The sequence below is a fragment of the Nicotiana tomentosiformis genome, chromosome 7, assembly GCF_000390325.3.
Source record: "Nicotiana tomentosiformis chromosome 7, ASM39032v3, whole genome shotgun sequence".
Classification (NCBI taxonomy): domain Eukaryota; kingdom Viridiplantae; phylum Streptophyta; class Magnoliopsida; order Solanales; family Solanaceae; genus Nicotiana; species Nicotiana tomentosiformis.
In genome coordinates, this window is record NC_090818.1 from 66,004,224 (window position 1) to 66,023,876 (window position 19,653).

General features: G+C 35.0%; 1 protein-coding gene and 2 long non-coding RNA genes across 7 annotated transcripts; 1 reads left to right on the plus strand and 2 right to left on the minus strand.

Moving 5' to 3' along the window:
- Window positions 1-6,651: 6,651 nt before the first annotated feature.
- On the minus strand, window positions 6,652-9,687 carry LOC104119026 (uncharacterized). Of its 2 annotated transcripts, none has more exons than XR_011409354.1 (3): window positions 9,364-9,687; window positions 8,645-8,773; window positions 6,652-6,956 (listed from the first exon to the last, which is right to left on the minus strand). It is a non-coding gene; the product is annotated as an uncharacterized lncRNA (long non-coding RNA). The 2 variants fall into 2 exon arrangements; XR_011409355.1 differs by lacking the exon at window positions 9,364-9,687 and adding an exon at window positions 9,172-9,335.
- Window positions 9,688-10,696: 1,009 nt separating this feature from the next.
- LOC104119025 (uncharacterized) lies at window positions 10,697-15,107 on the minus strand. Its single transcript, XR_691346.4, has 2 exons — window positions 14,953-15,107; window positions 10,697-10,853 (listed from the first exon to the last, which is right to left on the minus strand). It is a non-coding gene; the product is annotated as an uncharacterized lncRNA (long non-coding RNA).
- A 10-nt stretch (window positions 15,108-15,117) lies between these two features.
- On the plus strand, window positions 15,118-19,449 carry LOC104119024 (BEL1-like homeodomain protein 1). Of its 4 annotated transcripts, XM_070181635.1 has the most exons (7): window positions 15,118-15,331; window positions 15,869-15,914; window positions 16,208-16,333; window positions 16,439-17,279; window positions 17,595-17,968; window positions 18,092-18,152; window positions 18,248-19,449. In XM_070181635.1, exons 4-7 carry the CDS (start codon window positions 16,476-16,478, stop codon window positions 19,109-19,111), a joined length of 2,103 nt encoding a protein of 700 aa, XP_070037736.1. In that variant the 5' UTR covers window positions 15,118-15,331; window positions 15,869-15,914; window positions 16,208-16,333; window positions 16,439-16,475; the 3' UTR covers window positions 19,112-19,449. The 4 variants fall into 4 exon arrangements, with proteins under 4 accessions (XP_070037736.1, XP_070037737.1, XP_009628714.1 ...); XM_070181636.1 differs by lacking the exon at window positions 15,869-15,914; XM_009630419.4 differs by lacking the exon at window positions 15,869-15,914 and having other exon boundaries at window positions 15,118-15,326.
- Window positions 19,450-19,653: the final 204 nt, after the last annotated feature.

Consider the following 19,653-nt stretch of genomic DNA (forward strand, 5'->3'; position numbering starts at 1 on the left):
ATTATATGTCACGACCCAAACCGATGAGCCGCGACGGGTACCCGGTGCCTTACTCAATCGAGTACTAACGTTACATATCCTTCTTATCGCACTTTCATTGGCAAATGGGCCAAACGGGCCGTCATGGGCTAACCAAAATAAACATAAGGGAATACTCAATATAAGATGACCCAATCTAATAAAAAAACTTATACACTTATACATTTAACATACGGGCCTATAAGGCTAAAGTTACACTGAACATAGGCCGACAAGGCCGTACAATCTATCACATACACGACATATGTCTACAAGCCTCTAATAGTACATACTTATTATAAAGGTCAGGGCTGGGGCCCGCCATACCAAACAATACATGTCTAAATCGTACTGACCAAACAAATAATTTCGGAACAAATGGAGTGCACCAACACCTTCCGCTGAGCTGATAGCCTTCTTGGAGGACTCTTGACCTGTCTATTGGGACCTGCGGGCATGAAACGGAGCGTCCCCCGGCAAAGAGATATTAGTACAAATAATGTACCGAGTATGTAAGGAATGAAAATCAGTAAACAATAGACATGAGAAAAATATGGAGTAAAAGACTCAACATGTAAGTCTGAATAGCTCTATGAATCATTTCATATTTATAATATCATGCATATGCCTATAAATATCATACTATGCATAGGTATATGAGTTCATAACATCATCAAGCCTCTGAGGGCATCCCATCATATCAACTCGGCCATTATGGGCAAATTATCAATGCATACCAACTGATCAGGTGGTGGTGCGTATATAACGCCGTAACCCTTTCCCATATCCCATATACATATAACATACACGTATATAACGCCATATATTCATGGTTCATTGTACATGTATAAATGCATGAAATACATAAGAAATACGTTAATAAGATTTCTCAGAATATCATAAAATCAATATGCCTTTCGGATAAACTTTATCAAATACGTATGTTTGTGAGACCCATAAACAGAAGATATAATAATAATTCACATGGGGAATCAAGAATATAGAAACCCCTAGTACTTCTATGAATAGAGTCATTTATGAAAATTGTGCGTTTACGCATTTCATTTGTATCGTATGGATCATACCAAAAAGAAAGAAGGGATAGCCTTAACATACCTGGACTGATCCTCTTGACGATCTCTCTAACACATGTCTTTTGCGAAAACACGTAATGACGGATCGAAGTAGGGAAAATTCGTATGATGTTCTTGAAAAATATTATACCGTACTCTCTTAGAATTGCAAATCCCGTTGCTATTACATTACATAGTCTCGTATGAATTTTGTTGAAGCAATTTACCATGGCAGATCCGTATGATATCTTTCTTAAATGAATTTGATCAAAATCTTTCATGACCTTTCTTGAAGTGAATTACGTTGCCAAGATACTTAAGGAATATTTGCTTGAGTTCTCGAATTCTTGCTTGAATTCTTGTTGAAGCAGAATGTCACGTTACTAAGTTGCCTACCATTTTTAATATAAGCACTCACGTTGCTCTTTCCATATTTTGTGAATTTGAGAGCCTTTTATGGCTTAGCCAAGAGTTCCTTTCAAGGTGCCACCTAGCCAAATAAAATACTTAGTCACCTTAGGCTTGATGAAAGCTTTACACATGCTTCCATGTTGGGAGAATTTAACCTTATCCAAATTATGCTCAATTAATTAGGTAATATCCCATTACCCAATAATTAACCAATTACCCACATAATTAAGAATTATCTCAAATTACTTAAAATACTACTCACTTTTAATATACTTTATATACCTTACTATCATGGTCATGTGGTACCTTGTATGGCACAAGTTCATAAATACCGAGTATTATAGCTTGGACCGTATTTTATCTCCAAATGTCAAACTTCGACGAAATTCATGTTCTTTGATTTGCTTACCCCCTGACCTTCACGAATTTCCTTATCACTTGTTTGAAATAGCGTAATACTTATAATCTCAAAATAAATCTCATCCCCGAATTTACGTCGATTAACTTACGACGAAACTTTAACATATAAAAATACGGGATGTAACATCTCATTTCCGAGCTTATATCAATTTACTTATGGTGTACTTTTACATACGAAAATATAGGGTGTAACATCATTCCCCCCTTTAGAGCATTCGTCCTCGAATGTTGACTGATGCACTTATCATTATCATAACCTATAGCTCTTGCGAATACTTTAGTACTCTCCTTGTCATCTACACAATTGCTCTCTGAATAAATCCAAAGGCCAGGGCATTCTCCCCTTTAGGCCTCTTTCTCACACCACGACTTGTGGTCGGAATCCTTCCAATCTTGTAACTGTTGCTACCTTCTATCATGCAGTCTGTACGACTCTTGACCTTGTAAGTGTGCCTATGCAACTCTTCTCTGCTTTTTCCCCAGCTTTTAGCCAATCTCTAGTCCTCACTTTGGGAACATATACAGAACTTGACAAGATGTCCCTCTTAGCATCTATAGGTATACTGAAGTTCTTCACTCGGTACTTTATCGAACTTATGACTATTGTTATATCTTATTTCATAGACCCGGTTATCCATCCGTTATTGATTCACCTCAACATTGATCTACAATCTACCACTAATAACTTGAAACCTTTTACGTAATTACTAGGGCTCACGTTGTATCGTAGAACATTTGAAGTGATTTTCCTGATCCACATGGGGGTGATACAATACTATAATTTCATAATCGTATTTCATATCATCCCAATGTGATTTACCTTACGTGGGTATCTCAATCTTATACAATTCATGAAATCATTACCCAAACGCCATCCGTTATCTTTCACAATTACACCCTCATTCTACTACCAGGGCAGCATTCCATCTCTTCTAAATGCTATTAGTCTTAGACTCCTTTGAGTTCATTCAGGTTATACTTAGCTTTCTATAACTTAAAGAACCCATAAGCTCTCTTGTTTTCATGGGCTTAATCCCGAGAACATATCCATTCTCGTCACCTTCTCACTCACCTTTTCTTATCCTTACTCATGTCTTCCTAAAACCTTTTCGCTCTTATACTACTTGAAATCTTCCTTCAACTTGCTTGCACCATAGATTTTCTTATGTTATTCTGGGACATCAAGAGAGACATCACATCGTCTCTAACTCTTCTTTACTCTCTTGACTAGGCCTCTCGATACCTAGAAACCATAGGCTGGAAGATATGTCACTAACGACGCCGCTACCATTCCTGGATACTGAATCCCAGTGCTTCTAACCTTCTATCTACAGTATGGATTATTTGCAACCTTCTGCATTTGAGTATCTCGTACGTTGTTCACCTTTACCTTACTTACCTTAAAATCTCGCATCACATTTTCTATATCTTTCATGACCTCACTTTAACATAGGTATAATTCACATCCACAACTTGAAGCTTTACTATAATACTTGAACCTCTGGTGTATACACAATCCAGTAGGAGCTTCATACTGACTTCTTATGAGGCTGGTACTCTTCTAATTAGCTTTATCGTAAAGCCATTATAGAATATGGTTATTGTACTATCTCTTTGTACCTCTGATATTAAGAGTGATTCTGCAATATTCTCAATTATGATGTCCATAATTTTCTGGGTCTAATAATTAGACTCCTGATTTACTTCATTGATGTAACTCTTTAGTTTCCTCGTCCTTCTGATCAGCCTTTATGTAGGCTTAAGTTATCTTTGATCTGTGGCTCTTGGTATCAGTTATTACTTTAGCCCTTAATGGATGCTATGGAATATCCATGATATAATCTTCTAACAATTCAATCCTTTGTCTATGACCTGGGCTCAATTCTTTCTTTTAACTTATACCGGAGTCTTCTACGACTGTATGATTGTCAACATATATGCTGCATGGATAATACTCTGAAATCTTAAGTGCGTTTATAACGTAATTAACTCTGGATCATTGATCGCATAATTCCTTTCGTTCCTTCTCAACTTTATTTAAATGTAAGCAATTACTTTTCTTGGTCGTTTTGCCACTTGTTGCATGAATACTTGGCTTATCTTAGTGCCCACACATATTGGAATTCTATACAACCCATATGATCTTGAATATCACCTTATAAATTTTTTCTTCTTCTCGTTCATTAGCCACGATAGCTGCCACTTTCTTATGGAGTGCATACATTATTGTTGTGAGACTGTTGTTACAAGACCATTTCCTCTTTAGGTCACTGTGCTTAGATTAAAGCCTTCTTCCTTATTTCCTCAACTAGTCTTTCATTGTAGTACTTAGGAAGGACCCTCTGACTCTTGTAAAGCTACGAGCTCATTACATCGTATACTCGACGGAATTTTTGATGTCCTTCCTCGCCTATAATTATCTGTAATTACTTACCTCCACGCCCTTGTGCTTGTAGGGTTGCTTCTAAACTGATATTTTGACTGTCTTCCCAGTGGAACTCTCCTTAATTTCCGTAATACTCATACGGTACCTTTAACTACCCCAACTTTTATCTGAATATTTCTCAAGGATCACAATATCATTTCTGCGAGACTGAATTCCCCATGCTGGGGTTCACTATGTTTATCTTGCATGATCTGTTGATTTGTCTGTAACCTCTTGTCTAGCCATAACTAGGCTCTTCCTGAATCAACTACTAACTATTCGTTGGCCCCATATCAATATTCCGTGTAATCTTTCTTGGGTTATTTTCCTTATCTTAACTTACGTCTCACACATGCTTTTTCTCTATTAATAACATCTCAGGCAGGAACCCTTACTTTCTCTCCTTGATGTCGTGTTGGCATAATGTTCTAGAATCATAGAATATCTTTAGGGTTTGGATAAGTGCAATCTCATTCCTTTCTCATTTTTTTATCGCATTCTTCCTTTACTATTCCATAGTTAATAGAACCATTTAATTCTGACTTAATGCCACATCACTCTATATTCCCCCTTTAGGGGAGTACTTAAGATTTAGCACTATGACGATCTACCTATAGATATTTTATCTCTTCATATTTGGCATCTTCTCACATCATCGATGACCCTTACTCTCCTTGCGGTAATCCTTATGTACCAAGGATAACAAATTTCCTTACTCGCGAGGGTGACACTTAGTATAACTGGCACATACAGTCCCTTAAGCTTAACTTTGCTCACATTGCTTGCTTTAGGAAAGTGTCTTCCTGAATGACCTTTCTCTGAATTTCTTATGAATATTCTTTTGTTGTCCATTCCATTATCGCTGGAACGCAATCTGAAATTCTCATGATACCGACTATTATCAAATCACTCAGTCCCTAATTCATGTTTAGTTTATCTTGTTCACCAGTCTATACTGATTTGTATTACTCTGGGGTCTAACTTTTCCTTCTGGTAATCACGTTAAAGTCACAAACTTATTTCTCGAAATGAGGATATGACTTTATGGCCTATACTCTTTTGTTGTCTCAAGGCTTGTCACCTCTCGTCTTTTCCTTCACTTGACTATAGACTTTGTAATACTGTCATCTTTTTGATTTACTGTTGTCATCCATGTATCACATCTTACTCATAATGCTTCATTATCTCTCTTCTTATTTCCCTGGTAATATTTATGTCTATCATTTTTTTTTGAAAACTCGAACAAGACATTCTTTTGCTTTTAGTTTCCCTTGCTCCATCCATTGGATCTTCGGGTTGCCTAACATTCTTTCTTTACTAGGGACGGGAGCCATACTAAGGTAATATTTATCCCTTCCAGGCTTCCAGTGCCTGTCTTTGTATTACTCATATCTAGTTGTACTATTTTAGAGTGCACCATCTGGGCGTCTCACAAGGAGATCTATTAGCACATTTGCAATATCCTTCAGGAATATCAGCTAACGCTAACAATCCATCCACCATTTTGGGTTACCCTAACCCCAGCTAGATCCTGATATCCTGCCATCTCTTATATTACTTCTGTTAGCTTCCATAGGGCATAAGTGAGATGGGTGTGGCCAATTTTACAAACCTCTGTTATTGTTGAAGGTAACTCAAAAGGCTTACATTCCTTTGCCTGAACTGTAAATATTGATAATCCTCGTATCCTTTTTCATCTTGCTTCTTTTACTTGTTGGAATTTGTATCTATCTTCCGAATCTCTCATTGCCTTTCACCATAGGGGTGGATAGATATTCTTGCCTTAAGGATCCTTATCAAGAAGTTTACACATCTTAGTACACACATGATCTGCTGAATACCTCATATTTATCCATCATAAGCATGATGCAAAAATTGAGTTCATCTGACTCAACTCTTCCATAGCTATATCTCTTACCAGCCGTCTTTCTGGATGTAGGCATCATCGTATTATGAATAAGATAGAGTTTAGGAAATTGAGTTCTTACAACTAAGCTCTACCACATGATCTAGAGTAAGAAGAAAGAGTGATAGTCCTAAATGCCCTGTAGCTTCCTGCTTATAAACGTGGTGCACAACACACCCATAAACAAGACTCTACTAGACACGGCTTGTAGACTTCCTAGGACAGAACTGCTCTGATACCACTTGTCACGACCCAAACCGATGGGCCGCGACGGATACCCGGTGCCTTACTCAACCGAGTACCAACGTTACATATCCTTCTTATCGTACTTTCATTGGCAAATGGGCCAAACGGGCCGTCATGGGCTAACCAAAATAAACATAAAGGAACACTCAATATAAGACGACCCAATCTGATATAAAAACTTATACACTTATACATTTGACATACGGGCCTATAAGGCCAAAGTTACACTGAACATAGGCCGACAAGGCCGTAAAATCTTTCACGTACACGACATATGTCTACAAGCCTCTAAGAGTACATACTTATTATAAAGGCCGGGGCAGGGCTCCACCATACCAAATAATACACGTCAAAATCATACTGACTAAATAAACAACTCCGGAGCAAATGGAGCGCACCAACACCTTCCGTTAAGCTGATAGCCTACTTGGAGGACTCTCGACCTATCTATCGGGATCTGCAGGCATGAAACGCAGCGTCCCCCGAAAAAAGAACGTCAGTATAAATAATGTACCGAGTATGTAAGGAATAAGAATCAGTAAACAATAGATATGAGAGAAACATGGAGTAAAAGACTCAACATGTAAGTCTGAATAGCTCTATGAATCATTTCATATTTATAATGCCATGCATATGCGTATAAATGCCATACTATGCATAGGTATATGCGTTCATAACATCATCAAGCCTCTGAGGGTATCCCATCATATCATCTCGGCCACTATGGGGCAAATTATCAACGTATACCAGTTGATCAGGTGGTGGTGTGTATATAACACCATAACCTTTTCCCATGTCCCGTATACATATAACATACGCGTATATAACGCCATCTGGTCATGGGTCAATGTATATGTATAAATGCATGAAATGCATAAGAAATACGTTAATAAGATTTCTCGGAATATCACAAAATCAATATGTATTTTGGATAAACTTTGTCAAATACGTATTTTTCTGAGACCCATGAACAAAAAAAAATAATTCACATGTGGAATCAAGAATACAGACACCCCTAATACTTCTATGAATAGAGTCATTTATGAAAATTGTGCGTTTACTCGTTTTATTTGTATCGTATGAATCATTCCAAAAAGAAAGAAGGGATAACCTTAACATACCTGGACCGATTCTCTTGACGATCCCTCTAACACATGTCTTTTGCGAAAACACGTAACGATAAATTGAAGTAGGAAAAAATCCGTATGATGTTCTTGAGAAAAATTATACCGTACTCTCTTAGAATTATAAATCCCGTTGCTATTACATTACGTAGTCTCGTATGAATTTTGTTGAAGCAATTTACCATAACAGATCCGTATGATATCTTTCTTAAATAAATTTGAACAAAATCTTTCATGACCTTTCTTGAAGTGAATTGCGTTGCCAAGATGCTTAAGGAATTTTTGCTTGAATTTTCGAATTCTTGCTTGAATTCTTGTTGAAGCAGAATGTCACGTTACTAAGTTGCCTACCATTTTTAATATAAGCACTCACGCTGCTCTTTCCATATTTTGTGAATTTGAGAGCCTTTTATGGCTTAGCCAAGAGTTCCTTTCAAGGTGCTACCTAGCCAAATAAAATACTTAGTCACCTTAGGCTTGATGAAAGCTTTACACATGCTGCCACGTTTGGAGCATTTAACCTTATCCAAATTATGCTCAATTAATTAGGTAATATCCCATTACCCAATAATTAACTAATTACCCACATAATCAAGAATTATCTTAAATTACTTAAAATACTACTCACTTTAAATATACTTTATATACCTTACTATCGTGGTCATGTGGTACCTTGTATAGCACAAATCCATAAATACCAGGTATTATAGCTTAGACCGTATTTTATCTCCAAATGTCAAATTTTGACGAAATTCATTTTCTTCGATTTGCTTACCCCCTAACCTTCACGAATTTACTTATTACTTGTTTGAAATAGCGTAATACTTATAATCTCAAAATAAATTTTATCCCCGAACTTACGTCGACTAACTTACGACGAAACTTTAACATATAAAAATGCGGGATGTAACATCTCATTTCCGAGCTTATATCAATTTACTTATGGCGTACTTTTACGTACGAAAACATGGGGTGTAACATTATATATAAAGAAAAGTTAATTTAGAGAGGTGAGGTTTACCTCATACATAGCCTATTGCATCTCCAAACATGTAGCTTCAAATTTCTGCTATACATAGGCTCATTTTAGTCCTTTTGTCTGCTTGCAAAGTTCAATGGGAGAATACGTGTATTTCATCAAACAATTGGCCTGCACTATGCACATAAGAAATTAGAGTAAAAATAATCTCACAAGTCACATATCAACAATGATTATATTTGTCTATACACAAGAATAAGAATAAAACAACAGAAAGAATATAAAATTACAATGGTAAGAATCAAAAGAGGGATTTATTATACTTTGTAGAGTTGTAAAATAATGAAGTAAAGAGCACTAAGACTTGAGACATAAGAGTGAGGAAATTTATACAACGATCATCAACAAAGTTAGGGGTCGCTAAAATTACTCAAAGCTTAAAATTCTCTGTGCAACAACCCTAACAATTTAAGCAATGACTAGGTACTGGTAAACTATTGTTGACATCACAATGGTAAAATATTAAGTGGATCTGTAGCATATCAATGAAAAACGCAAGGTAACAAAACCTGAACGAGTTATGCTCAATCAATTCTTGGAAAAGAAATCCAATGAATGTTTTTCCACCTTTAATTTCCCACCAGCAAAATTAGGGTTTGACTGACAAAGTCTATGGGCAGCGACACACACACACACACACACACACACACACACACACAGAGAGAGAGAGAGAGAGAGAAGCGAGAGATGAGTTATAATACCTGGGTTCTGGGGATGGTGGCCTGCGATAGGGAGACAGAGCGACATCGGTTCGGCAGTAGCGACGAGAGCAGAGAAATATGAAAAATGAGGTTGAGCAGCAACTATTATTTTGTGAATTTTTACAGAGCAAAAAAATGAGGGAAATATAAAAAAGAAAAAGGAATGGAGGGAATTGGTCGTAATTGGATTAAGAAGATCGCGGAAAACATAAAAAATCAAAATTTTGACTCGCTTTTAGTGGGGTTCTTTTATAGCTCCTATAGATAAACCTCCACAAACACAATTATTTTGAGGGGATTGGAATAAACGCCACAAAACTATCGAATAGTGGGGGTTTCTTATGACCTCCCTAAATAAACCCCCACAAATTGAGCTTTTTCTTGTAGTGAGCAGCCGTTACAGAGAATATCTGCATTCAAAGTCAATCGTTATGCACTACATTTTTATTTTCATTCAAGATAAACTTGATTTTACGATCTTGTCCTCCTAAGTAGGGGCTATAAATTGCAGGATTAACAACAATTGTAGGACATGAAATATTCTGCACACAAAAGCTATAATCTACTATTTTACGCTCGATCTAAACAGTTTTATCATTGCTTTTACTTTTGGTCTCGGAAAGACTGAGTTCAGAGTCAGGCTTGTCATCTCCTTTAATTTCAGTCGTTAATCTTATTTTTGTTCCTATTTCTTTATCATTTTTGGATCAAGTCGATTCGCTTGTCTATAAATCACGCTATAAATTCAATTGTACCGTTTTACGGGTAAATATTTTTAACAATTTGCTCATTTCCTTTTCCAAATATTCATTCTTACCATCTTATTCGGATAAATAAGTAGTTAAAAAATCATGCATGTGCAGGAAAGTCTAAATGATCGTGATATTACATTTTAAAAGCAAATGTGACTTGCAACATTCGTGGAGGACTCAGAAGTCAGAACATACATTATGTCGAGCGATAAACGATTAGACGAGTACACAATCAACACGAAGAAAATAGGAAAGAAAAAGAAAAAGAAGACAGAGACAAGGATTTAACAAGGTTTAGACAAATCTACATCCTCATAGCAAGAGCAAAGAGAGATTTTCACTTGTAAGAATAAGAAATAAACCAATAGCATTAATCCCCAATTATAATCTTCTTTAAAAACCTTAAGTGTTTTCCAAACTAAATAGGCAAAACTTGCGTCACGAAAAAATAAAAAAACTCAAGAGTGTAAGCTTACGGATTGAGCAAGCTCACACTTGCGAAATTAAAACTATTGCATTCGATGTAAGAAAGAAATTGTTGGGACACTCTAAATCTCGCTATTATGTCTATCTAACAGTGATTTCATAAGCACCTTTTATATTTGGTACTAATATAGCCGATAATATTAATTATAATGTACTTGTAATGCGCAAATTACAAAGGACTCAATATCTATTTCATGCTGATTACTACTACAACGAGTGCCGCATCCGTCAAATCTTTTTCCACCTAACTACCTGTAACCAAAAGAGAGGACAGGGAAAAGCAATAACACAATTAACCACATTGAAAATTATTTTATGACGTGATACCTCCATGCAATGGTATGATGCGGTGACAAGTGCGATATAAGCCTGTTTAGTGTTGGAAAGTTTGTAACCAAAAAGGGAAAAAAAAAAAATCAAAACCCAAAACCAATTATGTTTAGCTAAAAAACAGAATTTGGTGTGCAAAATTTTAAAAAAGAATTCTTTAAATAAATTAAACTCAGAAGAAAGTGTCACTTATGCTATCAAAAGTGGAATCATGAATTGAAGATAATTTTCCTTTCATTTTCAAATTGCCTTTCAGTATACAGATGCAGCTAAAATCCATATAAAGCATGCCAAAGCTGCAAAGCATCAGCGGGCCGGCGAAGAAATAAGGCATTGACATAAAATAAAATTTTAAAAAGAGTGTTCTAGTGCTTTTAGGTATATTCTTAGGAAGTGAAAGATTTCTTAGGAAATTAATAACTATTCGATATCTCATAAGAGAATGAAAGTTTATCGTAGCCGGGAGTCAGGATTACAAATGACTTCTTTGGATTGAGTTCTTTCCTCAACCAATGGACTCTAATCTAGTGCTCCACGTAAAACAGAAGTATCAAACTTTTGTCGCAAAATAAAATAAACCGAGCTGACAACATCCTCAATATTATGTACTTTCCCTAAATTAATTTAATAAACACCACCTGGCATCTGGTGAAGTACTTAAAAATATCATATGGTAATGGTACTCAAGTTGCAGATCACACAGGATAAATTTTTAAGTAAAAATTATACTATTTCTTGCATGTAAATTCGGATCATCATTTCTTATACTCACTCAATTCTAATTTATGTGATGATATTTGATTGGACAAAAAATTTAAAAATGACATAAAGACTTTAAATGTATGATCTAGAATAAGTCATAAAATTTTATGTCGTTATAAATCATCATAGTAAGGGTAAAATTAAATATTTTTTTTAAGTTAAATAATTATTATACTAAATAAAGAAACGTGATCCTTTTGGAACTGGCTAAAAAGAAAAAAAGTTGTCACATAAATTGGCATAGAAAAGTATTTTAATACATGTTATTCATGTCAGAAAGATTTAAAATATTAGTAAATTATCCCGATTTAAAATAGTAGTAATTAACAAAAAGTAAAATAAAGCCCTTAACACTTCAAAAATATATAGTCCAACTTATTACTAATTAGAGGCGGCTCAATAAATTTGGTGGCGTAAGGTAAAACTTCAATGAGAGTCCTTAAACTTTTCATTAGACAAAAAAACAAAAACGGTAAAATTTTTCTTTTTTTACTATAAAAAATTATACTTTTTCATTTAAAACACTAAATATTTTTTAAAAAGTAAATAACATATATACTTATTAGAAAAATTTGGGACCTCAAAATATAGGAGGTACACAAGGACTATGTGAGAAACACAAGGAATAGTTTGGGCGCGAAAGAAAAGTACGTAGAGTAGTATCTCTTTTAAAAAGAAAGAAATACTTTTAGAACTTATAAACACGTCATGAGATTTTTATCATTATAAAAGTATGTCATTAAGGTTAAGATAAAAATTTTAAATCAAATTATTTTTAATTAGATAGATAATATTTATTTCGGAATAGACTAATAAAAAAATAGTGACACAAAAAATAAAATAAAAATTTTAAACTATCAAACGATGACAACAGCTTTAACCAAAAGGAACTTTAAGTCCTCTGCTGCCACTAAAAATTTCATCTCTCTAAAAGCAATCTAAATTATTCAAACCTTAACAAGCTGAGTTTTCAAATCAAATCGATATTGTCCGGCAAATTTAAAAACTCCATATATTTCTTTTGTCTCATTTGTATCTTAAAAGATAAAAATGTACCTTAGAGCAGTCTCTCTACCTATATAAATTAATCTATGGTTGCATATGCATCTTGATCCGTTGTCAATAGGGGTGTATATGGACCGGGTTGGTTTGATTTTGAACCGGGTTGATTCGATTTTTATCAAAATCAAAACAAACCAACTATATCGGTTTGCATTGCTTCGGTTTTGTCGAATTTTTCGGGTTTTTCAGATTTTTTTGTTACATGAATATTTTTCAATTTTACTTTATTAAAGTTATAGATAAAATTATGGTAAGTGAATATATGTTTAGTAAAAATTTAAAAAATTGAATAACGTATGATCTATTAAAATATTCTTATGGGAGAATTTTCTTAGTAACACATGACAGTTATTTTCTTAATTGTCTAACAATAATTTTTTTGTTAATATACGCTTTCAAGATTAACCGAATTTAATAATTAAACATAAAATCAAGATGATACCTAAATAATGATATATTCTATTAATTCTAAATCATATTCGAAAAAGGTATAAGAAATATTGACATATGAATATAGAAGAATAAAGAGATGATTGACGCATTTCAGTAACACTTAATAAGAAAGTGATACAACTCATTATTTATAGTAAATAAAAATAAATGCACTTTATAGTTCTATTAAATATTACATCTCATGAGAGGATCTTGAATATTTCTACATCTTTTAAAGAAAATTCAATATAAAGTCTTAAAAGTATATATAAAAATTATATATTTATATGTTGGTTTGGTTTAGATTTTTTTACTCAATACCAAACCAAAATCAAACCAAACCTAGTTGGTTTTTTAATTTGTTTGATTTGACTTTTCGGTTTGGTAAAATTTTTCGATTCAGTTTTGAACACCCTAATTGGCCTAGTTGCCAGCAATACATGTTATCTTTTAGTAAAAAAAAAAAAAAAATAAGTATCCATTTGTTAGTTGTGCAAAGCAAATATCATTACTCTATTTGACTATCAGAGGAAAAAATGAAATTAATTGACACAAGCAGAAGCCATGCAGAATTAATCTATAATAGATAAAAGTAGATATACAGCTGTATTCAACATATAGTTCTTGAACATATACTATGTAGTTTCACGCGAAAAATATATACTAATCATAATCTTTTATTAGGAGTTTCAAAAAAGAAATATGAAGATAATGATATTATAACTTTTTAGGACATTAAGTAGGTGTTATGGTGGTTGGCCCAGTATCTCTTAGCATTATAGTTGCTTTACCTTCGTACCCTTCGCATCCAACCACAAAAAATACCAAAGTAGAAAATAAGAAACAAAAGAGAAAATTATATCTAGGTACGTAGGACCCATTTAAAAGGTTTTCAAAAACATTATAACTAATTAAAACAAGCTGAGGTTGAAAAAAAATACAAAGTTCGATTCCAGAAATTAGGCCCCGTTTGTCCACAATTATTTTTTCTTCTTTTTTTTTTTCAGAATTGTTTTTCAAAAATTGCGTTTGTCCATGAAATTTTGCCATTTTATGAAAATTTTTAGAAATAAGTTTTTCAAAACCACTTTTTCAAAATTTTCAGAATTTTGTCCCCCTTCACAAAATTACAACATTTTTTTTCAAAATGCATATCCAAACATAATTTCAAATACTCCCTCCGTTTCAATTTATGTGAACCCATTTGACCGGGCACGGAGTTTAAGAAAAAAGAGAAGACTTTTGAATTTGTGGTGTAAAATGAGGCACATATATTTTGTGTGGCTATAAATCATTGCATAAAAGTAAATTGTTTCCAAATAAGGAAAGATGTCATTCTTTTTAGCACGGACTAAAAAGGAAATATGTTCACATAAATTGAAACGGGGAGTGTTATTTTTAAACTTAACTCCAATACTACTTCTTTTTCAAAAATTACATTTTTTTATGTCCAAACGCCTACTAAAGCTAAAACGTTTTCAAAAAGCAAAATAACTTAAAAGTAAATTCTCATAAAACTAATAGTAGTAGTCATTAAGTTAATCTAAAGATACAATTTTCTCACAATTATCTTTTTCAAGTGCCAACACAAATCAATAATGACAATAGGGCCCTCTTATCCCCACCCCTCTCTTCAACCCTACCATTCTTTTCTTTCTTTTTCCACTTCTTCTTATTCATAGTTCATCTTCTCTCTCCTTTTGCTTCTATGTTAAATGCTTATTACTGTTAAAGAAAAAAGGGTTTTAGTGGAAGTGGACGTTACCTCGTTTTTCAGCTGTTTGTATCTTCTGACACACTTTGATCTTTGATGATGGATACGTAGACAGCATCTCATAAATAATTATAATTATATTATTTATAATTATATAAAGAACACACACAGACTCACAACTTCACAAGTCACATATATATATATATATATATATATATATATATATATATATATCCACATCTTTCCTTCTTATTCCTTTCTCTCTCTCTGAAAAAGTTGAGTACTTTTATATATAGTTCTCATCACTTCACAGAAGAAGATGGTTTTCTGCTGATGGCTGCATCAAATGATTTGAAAAGCTGAGTCAAAACAGAAGGGCAAAAAAATAAAGCTAAGACAACAACCCCACTATAATCAATTCCCAGGTAGGGTACTTCAAGAAATGGATCTTTTTTATTTCCTTTTTGTTTATGGATGTCAGTTGGGAAGGATGGATATATAACTAGAAGAAGAAAGATGTGCATTTTTTTTCCTCTGCTTTTTCCACATCTCAGTACGACTCTCTATCTTCAGTTTGCTTTTTGTGTTTTCCCTTTCCTTTGCCTTATCAAGAGAGAAGGAAAAGACAAGAAAAGAAAAGAAAGAAATTGATTTGAGCATGAAAGAGAAATAGGAAAGTGAAGGGACTGAAACAAGTATAATACTAATATTGATCCATAAATCTATAGATAGATATATAGATACATTAGATCCTCAAAAGAGAGGGCATATATAAAGGCGTATGGCCTTTTTCCCTTCATTCTTTTCTCTTTTTTTTTTTTTCTTTTCCTTTCTCTTATACTATATCTTTCTCATGTAATTTTAGCCATAACTGCATGCTCACGAAAGAAATGTTTCTCTCTCTCAAAATCAGTGATTATTTATGTGTCACTGTAACCAAAAATTCTTCCTTTCTTCCGTTTGGGAGATGATGATAGAGCACGTGCACTTCCAGATTTCTATCACACCTGCAGGTACCAATCATATATTTTTCCTAATAATCCTTCCTCTTTTTTCCTTGTTCCGTTTTCCGTTTCCATTTACTTCCCCACGTATCCATATTTACAACCACAACCTCTCTTCCCATTGCTCCTCCTTCACCCTATTCTTATTTTTCTTAATTTTATTTCTAAGTGGAGGAAGAGAAAAAATATTAAATGTTATAATTATATTGGGAAAATAATGGTGTTTGGGGTTAACAGTATTAATGGTTATTTAAATATTTTTCAGACAAATGATTGGTTATCTTCACCTACTAAATTTTCAGGGTTCATTTAATATAGTATAAAAGTTCTGAAAGAAGGAAGAAGACGTCTCCTACGTACTACTACACAAACCAAATGGGTTGAATCTTGGCCCTCATCAGCTAGCTTTTTGTCCCCAACAACAGCAGGTACACAGATAAAACAAGCTCATTAATTTTACATATGTATGTTATCCTTTTATTTGGAAAAAATGATACGAGGACTGATTTGACTTACTTTGATTGAATTTTCAGGTAGATTAGTTTGTTTTTGTTATTGTGGAAAAAGGAGATGGCAGCGTACTTTGATGGAAATTCAGAAATCCAAGGAGGAAACGATGGTTTACAAACTCTGATACTGATGAACCCTGCTGGTTATGTTGGATTCTCTGAGACACAGCAGCCACCTGCAGGAGGAAGCAATCTCGTTTTCTTCAACTCCAATCCTCTTGGAAATTCACTAAACTTACCTCACGCGCGGCCTTCTTCTCAGCAGCAGCAGTTTGTCGGCATACCACTTGCTACCTCTGTCTTCACTGCTCCTTCTTCTTTTCCAGACGGTACCACTACTCCAACTGTTCATTCCCAGCATGATATATCTGCACTTCACGGCTTCCTCGCTCGGTCTCATGAGTATGGTTTCTACAACCCGTCGAATGACATCATGGAGGCGCGTGAGGTAACACGCGCTCAGCAGCAAGGGCTGTCACTTAGCCTTTCATCACAGCAGCCCGGGTTCGGGAACTTCAGGCCTGAGCGTGAGGAGTTGGTGACTACTGTTTCACCGACAGCCGGTGGTGGATCATCGTCGTCGGTACAAAGTGTGCCTTTGAGTCCTAAGTACTTGAAAGCAGCACAAGAGCTGCTTGATGAAGTTGTTAATGTTGGCAAGGCAGTGAAAACTAGCACAACTACTGAAGATGTTAATTACAGCCAAAAATCCAAAAATAATGGAGAATCGTCTGGCAATATGGCAACAGCAGCAGGACAAGAAGGAGGAGAGACTAACAGTAAGCGTGATGGACCAGAGCTTAGTGCAGCAGAGAGGCAAGAAATTCAGATGAAGAAAGCAAAACTTGTCAACATGCTTGATGAGGTATGCCTACAATCCTCCTATTTGGTTGTTGTAGTTAACGGAAGAGTATGGTCTCTGTCAAAAAGGTTGCATCAGATCTTTACTGAAAATAATAATATAATAATACTAGTAAATTATGTACCTATCAGATGATAAAGACCAGAACTTCACAAGTGTTATTATCATCAGGCACTGTCCGGACTATCCTGCAAACTGAAATTAAAATTTTCTTTTTGCTTTTATGTTTTTTATTTAAAAAAGATTTCTTCGAACCCTATTAGCTAGCATGTTATATTAAGCTTTTTTCTTGGTTTGATTTTGGGGGTGTATATATAGGTGGAGCAGAGGTACAGACATTACCATCAGCAGATGCAGAGTGTGATATCTTGGTTGGAGCAAGCAGCTGGAATTGGATCAGCAAAAACATATACAGCTCTGGCTCTGAAGACAATTTCTAAGCAATTCAGGTGTCTTAAGGATGCAATAACAGGCCAAATACGATCTGCTAGCAAGACATTAGGTGAAGACGATAGTTTTGGAGGAAAAATTGAAGGTTCAAGGCTTAAATTTGTTGATAATCAGATCAGACAACAAAGAGCTCTGCAACAATTGGGAATGATCCAGCACAATGCTTGGAGACCTCAGAGAGGATTGCCCGAACGAGCTGTTTCTGTTCTTCGCGCTTGGCTCTTTGAGCATTTCCTCCATCCGTAAGCACTGAAACATCCTTGAAACAACAACCTTTCCAGTTTACTTAATATTTCAAGATTTGATAGTTTATAGGTTAGTAATTTAGTACTGTGTTCTGACAAATTGAGGCAATTTGTGTATAGTTATCCAAGGGATTCGGACAAAATGATGCTAGCAAAACAAACAGGACTTACTAGGAGTCAGGTCAGTGATAACTTAATCCTTGTTGGAGTTTCTAATTGAATTCTCCTCCACTTTTCGCTTTGACAATTGCTCTTTTATTTTTTGGGAAAATTCAGGTGTCTAATTGGTTTATCAATGCTCGAGTTCGTCTTTGGAAGCCAATGGTGGAAGAGATGTACTTGGAGGAGATCAAGGAACAAGAACAGAATGGATCAGATCTAGAAAAGACGAGCAAATTAGGCGAACAGAATGAAGATTCTACATCAAGATCCATTGGTCCACAAGAGAAAAGCCCTCGTTCGGATAGCCAAAACAAAAGCTTTCTCTCGAAACATGACAATAATCTGGCAAACCACAACCCTGCTTCTACAATTCCAAAATCCAACACTAGTTCCATATCACCAACTGGTCTAAGCATTCGTAACAACACTGGCTTCAACCTCATCGGATCACCAGAAAAAGAAAGCATCAACGTTGCTCAAGGAAGTCAAAAGAAACCGAGGAGCAACGAGATGTTGCATTCACCAAATAGTGTTCCATCTATCAACATGGATGTAAAGCCAAATGAGGAACAAATGTCAATCAAGTTTGGGGATGATAGGCAGAACAGAGATGGATTCTCCCTAATGGGAGGACCTACGAACTTCATGGGAGGATTCGGGTCCTATCCCATTGGAGAAATCGGGAGGTTCAGCACCGAGCAATTCTCAGCACCATACTCAACCAGTGGCACAGTTTCCCTCACTCTTGGACTTCCCCATAGTGAAAATCTCTCAATGTCAGCAACACATCACAGTTTCCTTCCAATTCCCACACAAAGCATCCAAATGGGAAGAGGAGTAGTAGAAATTGGTGAGGCAAATGAGTTTGGTAGCCTAAACACCCCAACATCTGCTCACTCAACAAGTGTTTACGAGAATTTCAACATTCAAAACAGAAAGAGGTTCGCTGCACCCTTGTTACCAGACTTTGTTGCTTGACAAAGAAGAAGATGAAGAGTATCCTCTTTAGTAAGTATATTGTTCTCTTCTATTTCCCTAATTAAGTATTAGGACAGGAGGGAACTATCCTCATGGTAGTGTAAAGAATCAAGAAGGAAACAAGTTTACATAGTACAGGTCCTATACTTTGCATATGAAGAACCATTTAAGTTCTTCAATAGATAGATTCTAGGCTACTTCTAGACGATATGTGGTTGAGGTTTGTATATTAATTTTGTTGCAGCAGATAGCATAGTTAATTGGGTTTGTTATATTGAACGTTGAAAAGTAGTTACGTATTTTGGGTGGTATACAAAAATAATATCCATTTTAGCGAATCATTGTTAATTCTCTTTCCCTGAGCAGTCATAAATCTATTACTAAATGCGCTAACTTTTCTTTCATTTTATTTTTTCCCTAGCAAAATGAAACCATGTTTTAGCAAGTGGAGTCTATCTAATGAGTTACAGTCTAATAGTACAATTTACCTCTATACTAATTGAGTGTAAGGTTTCAAGTTGAGAAAGGCTCTTTCCCATGTT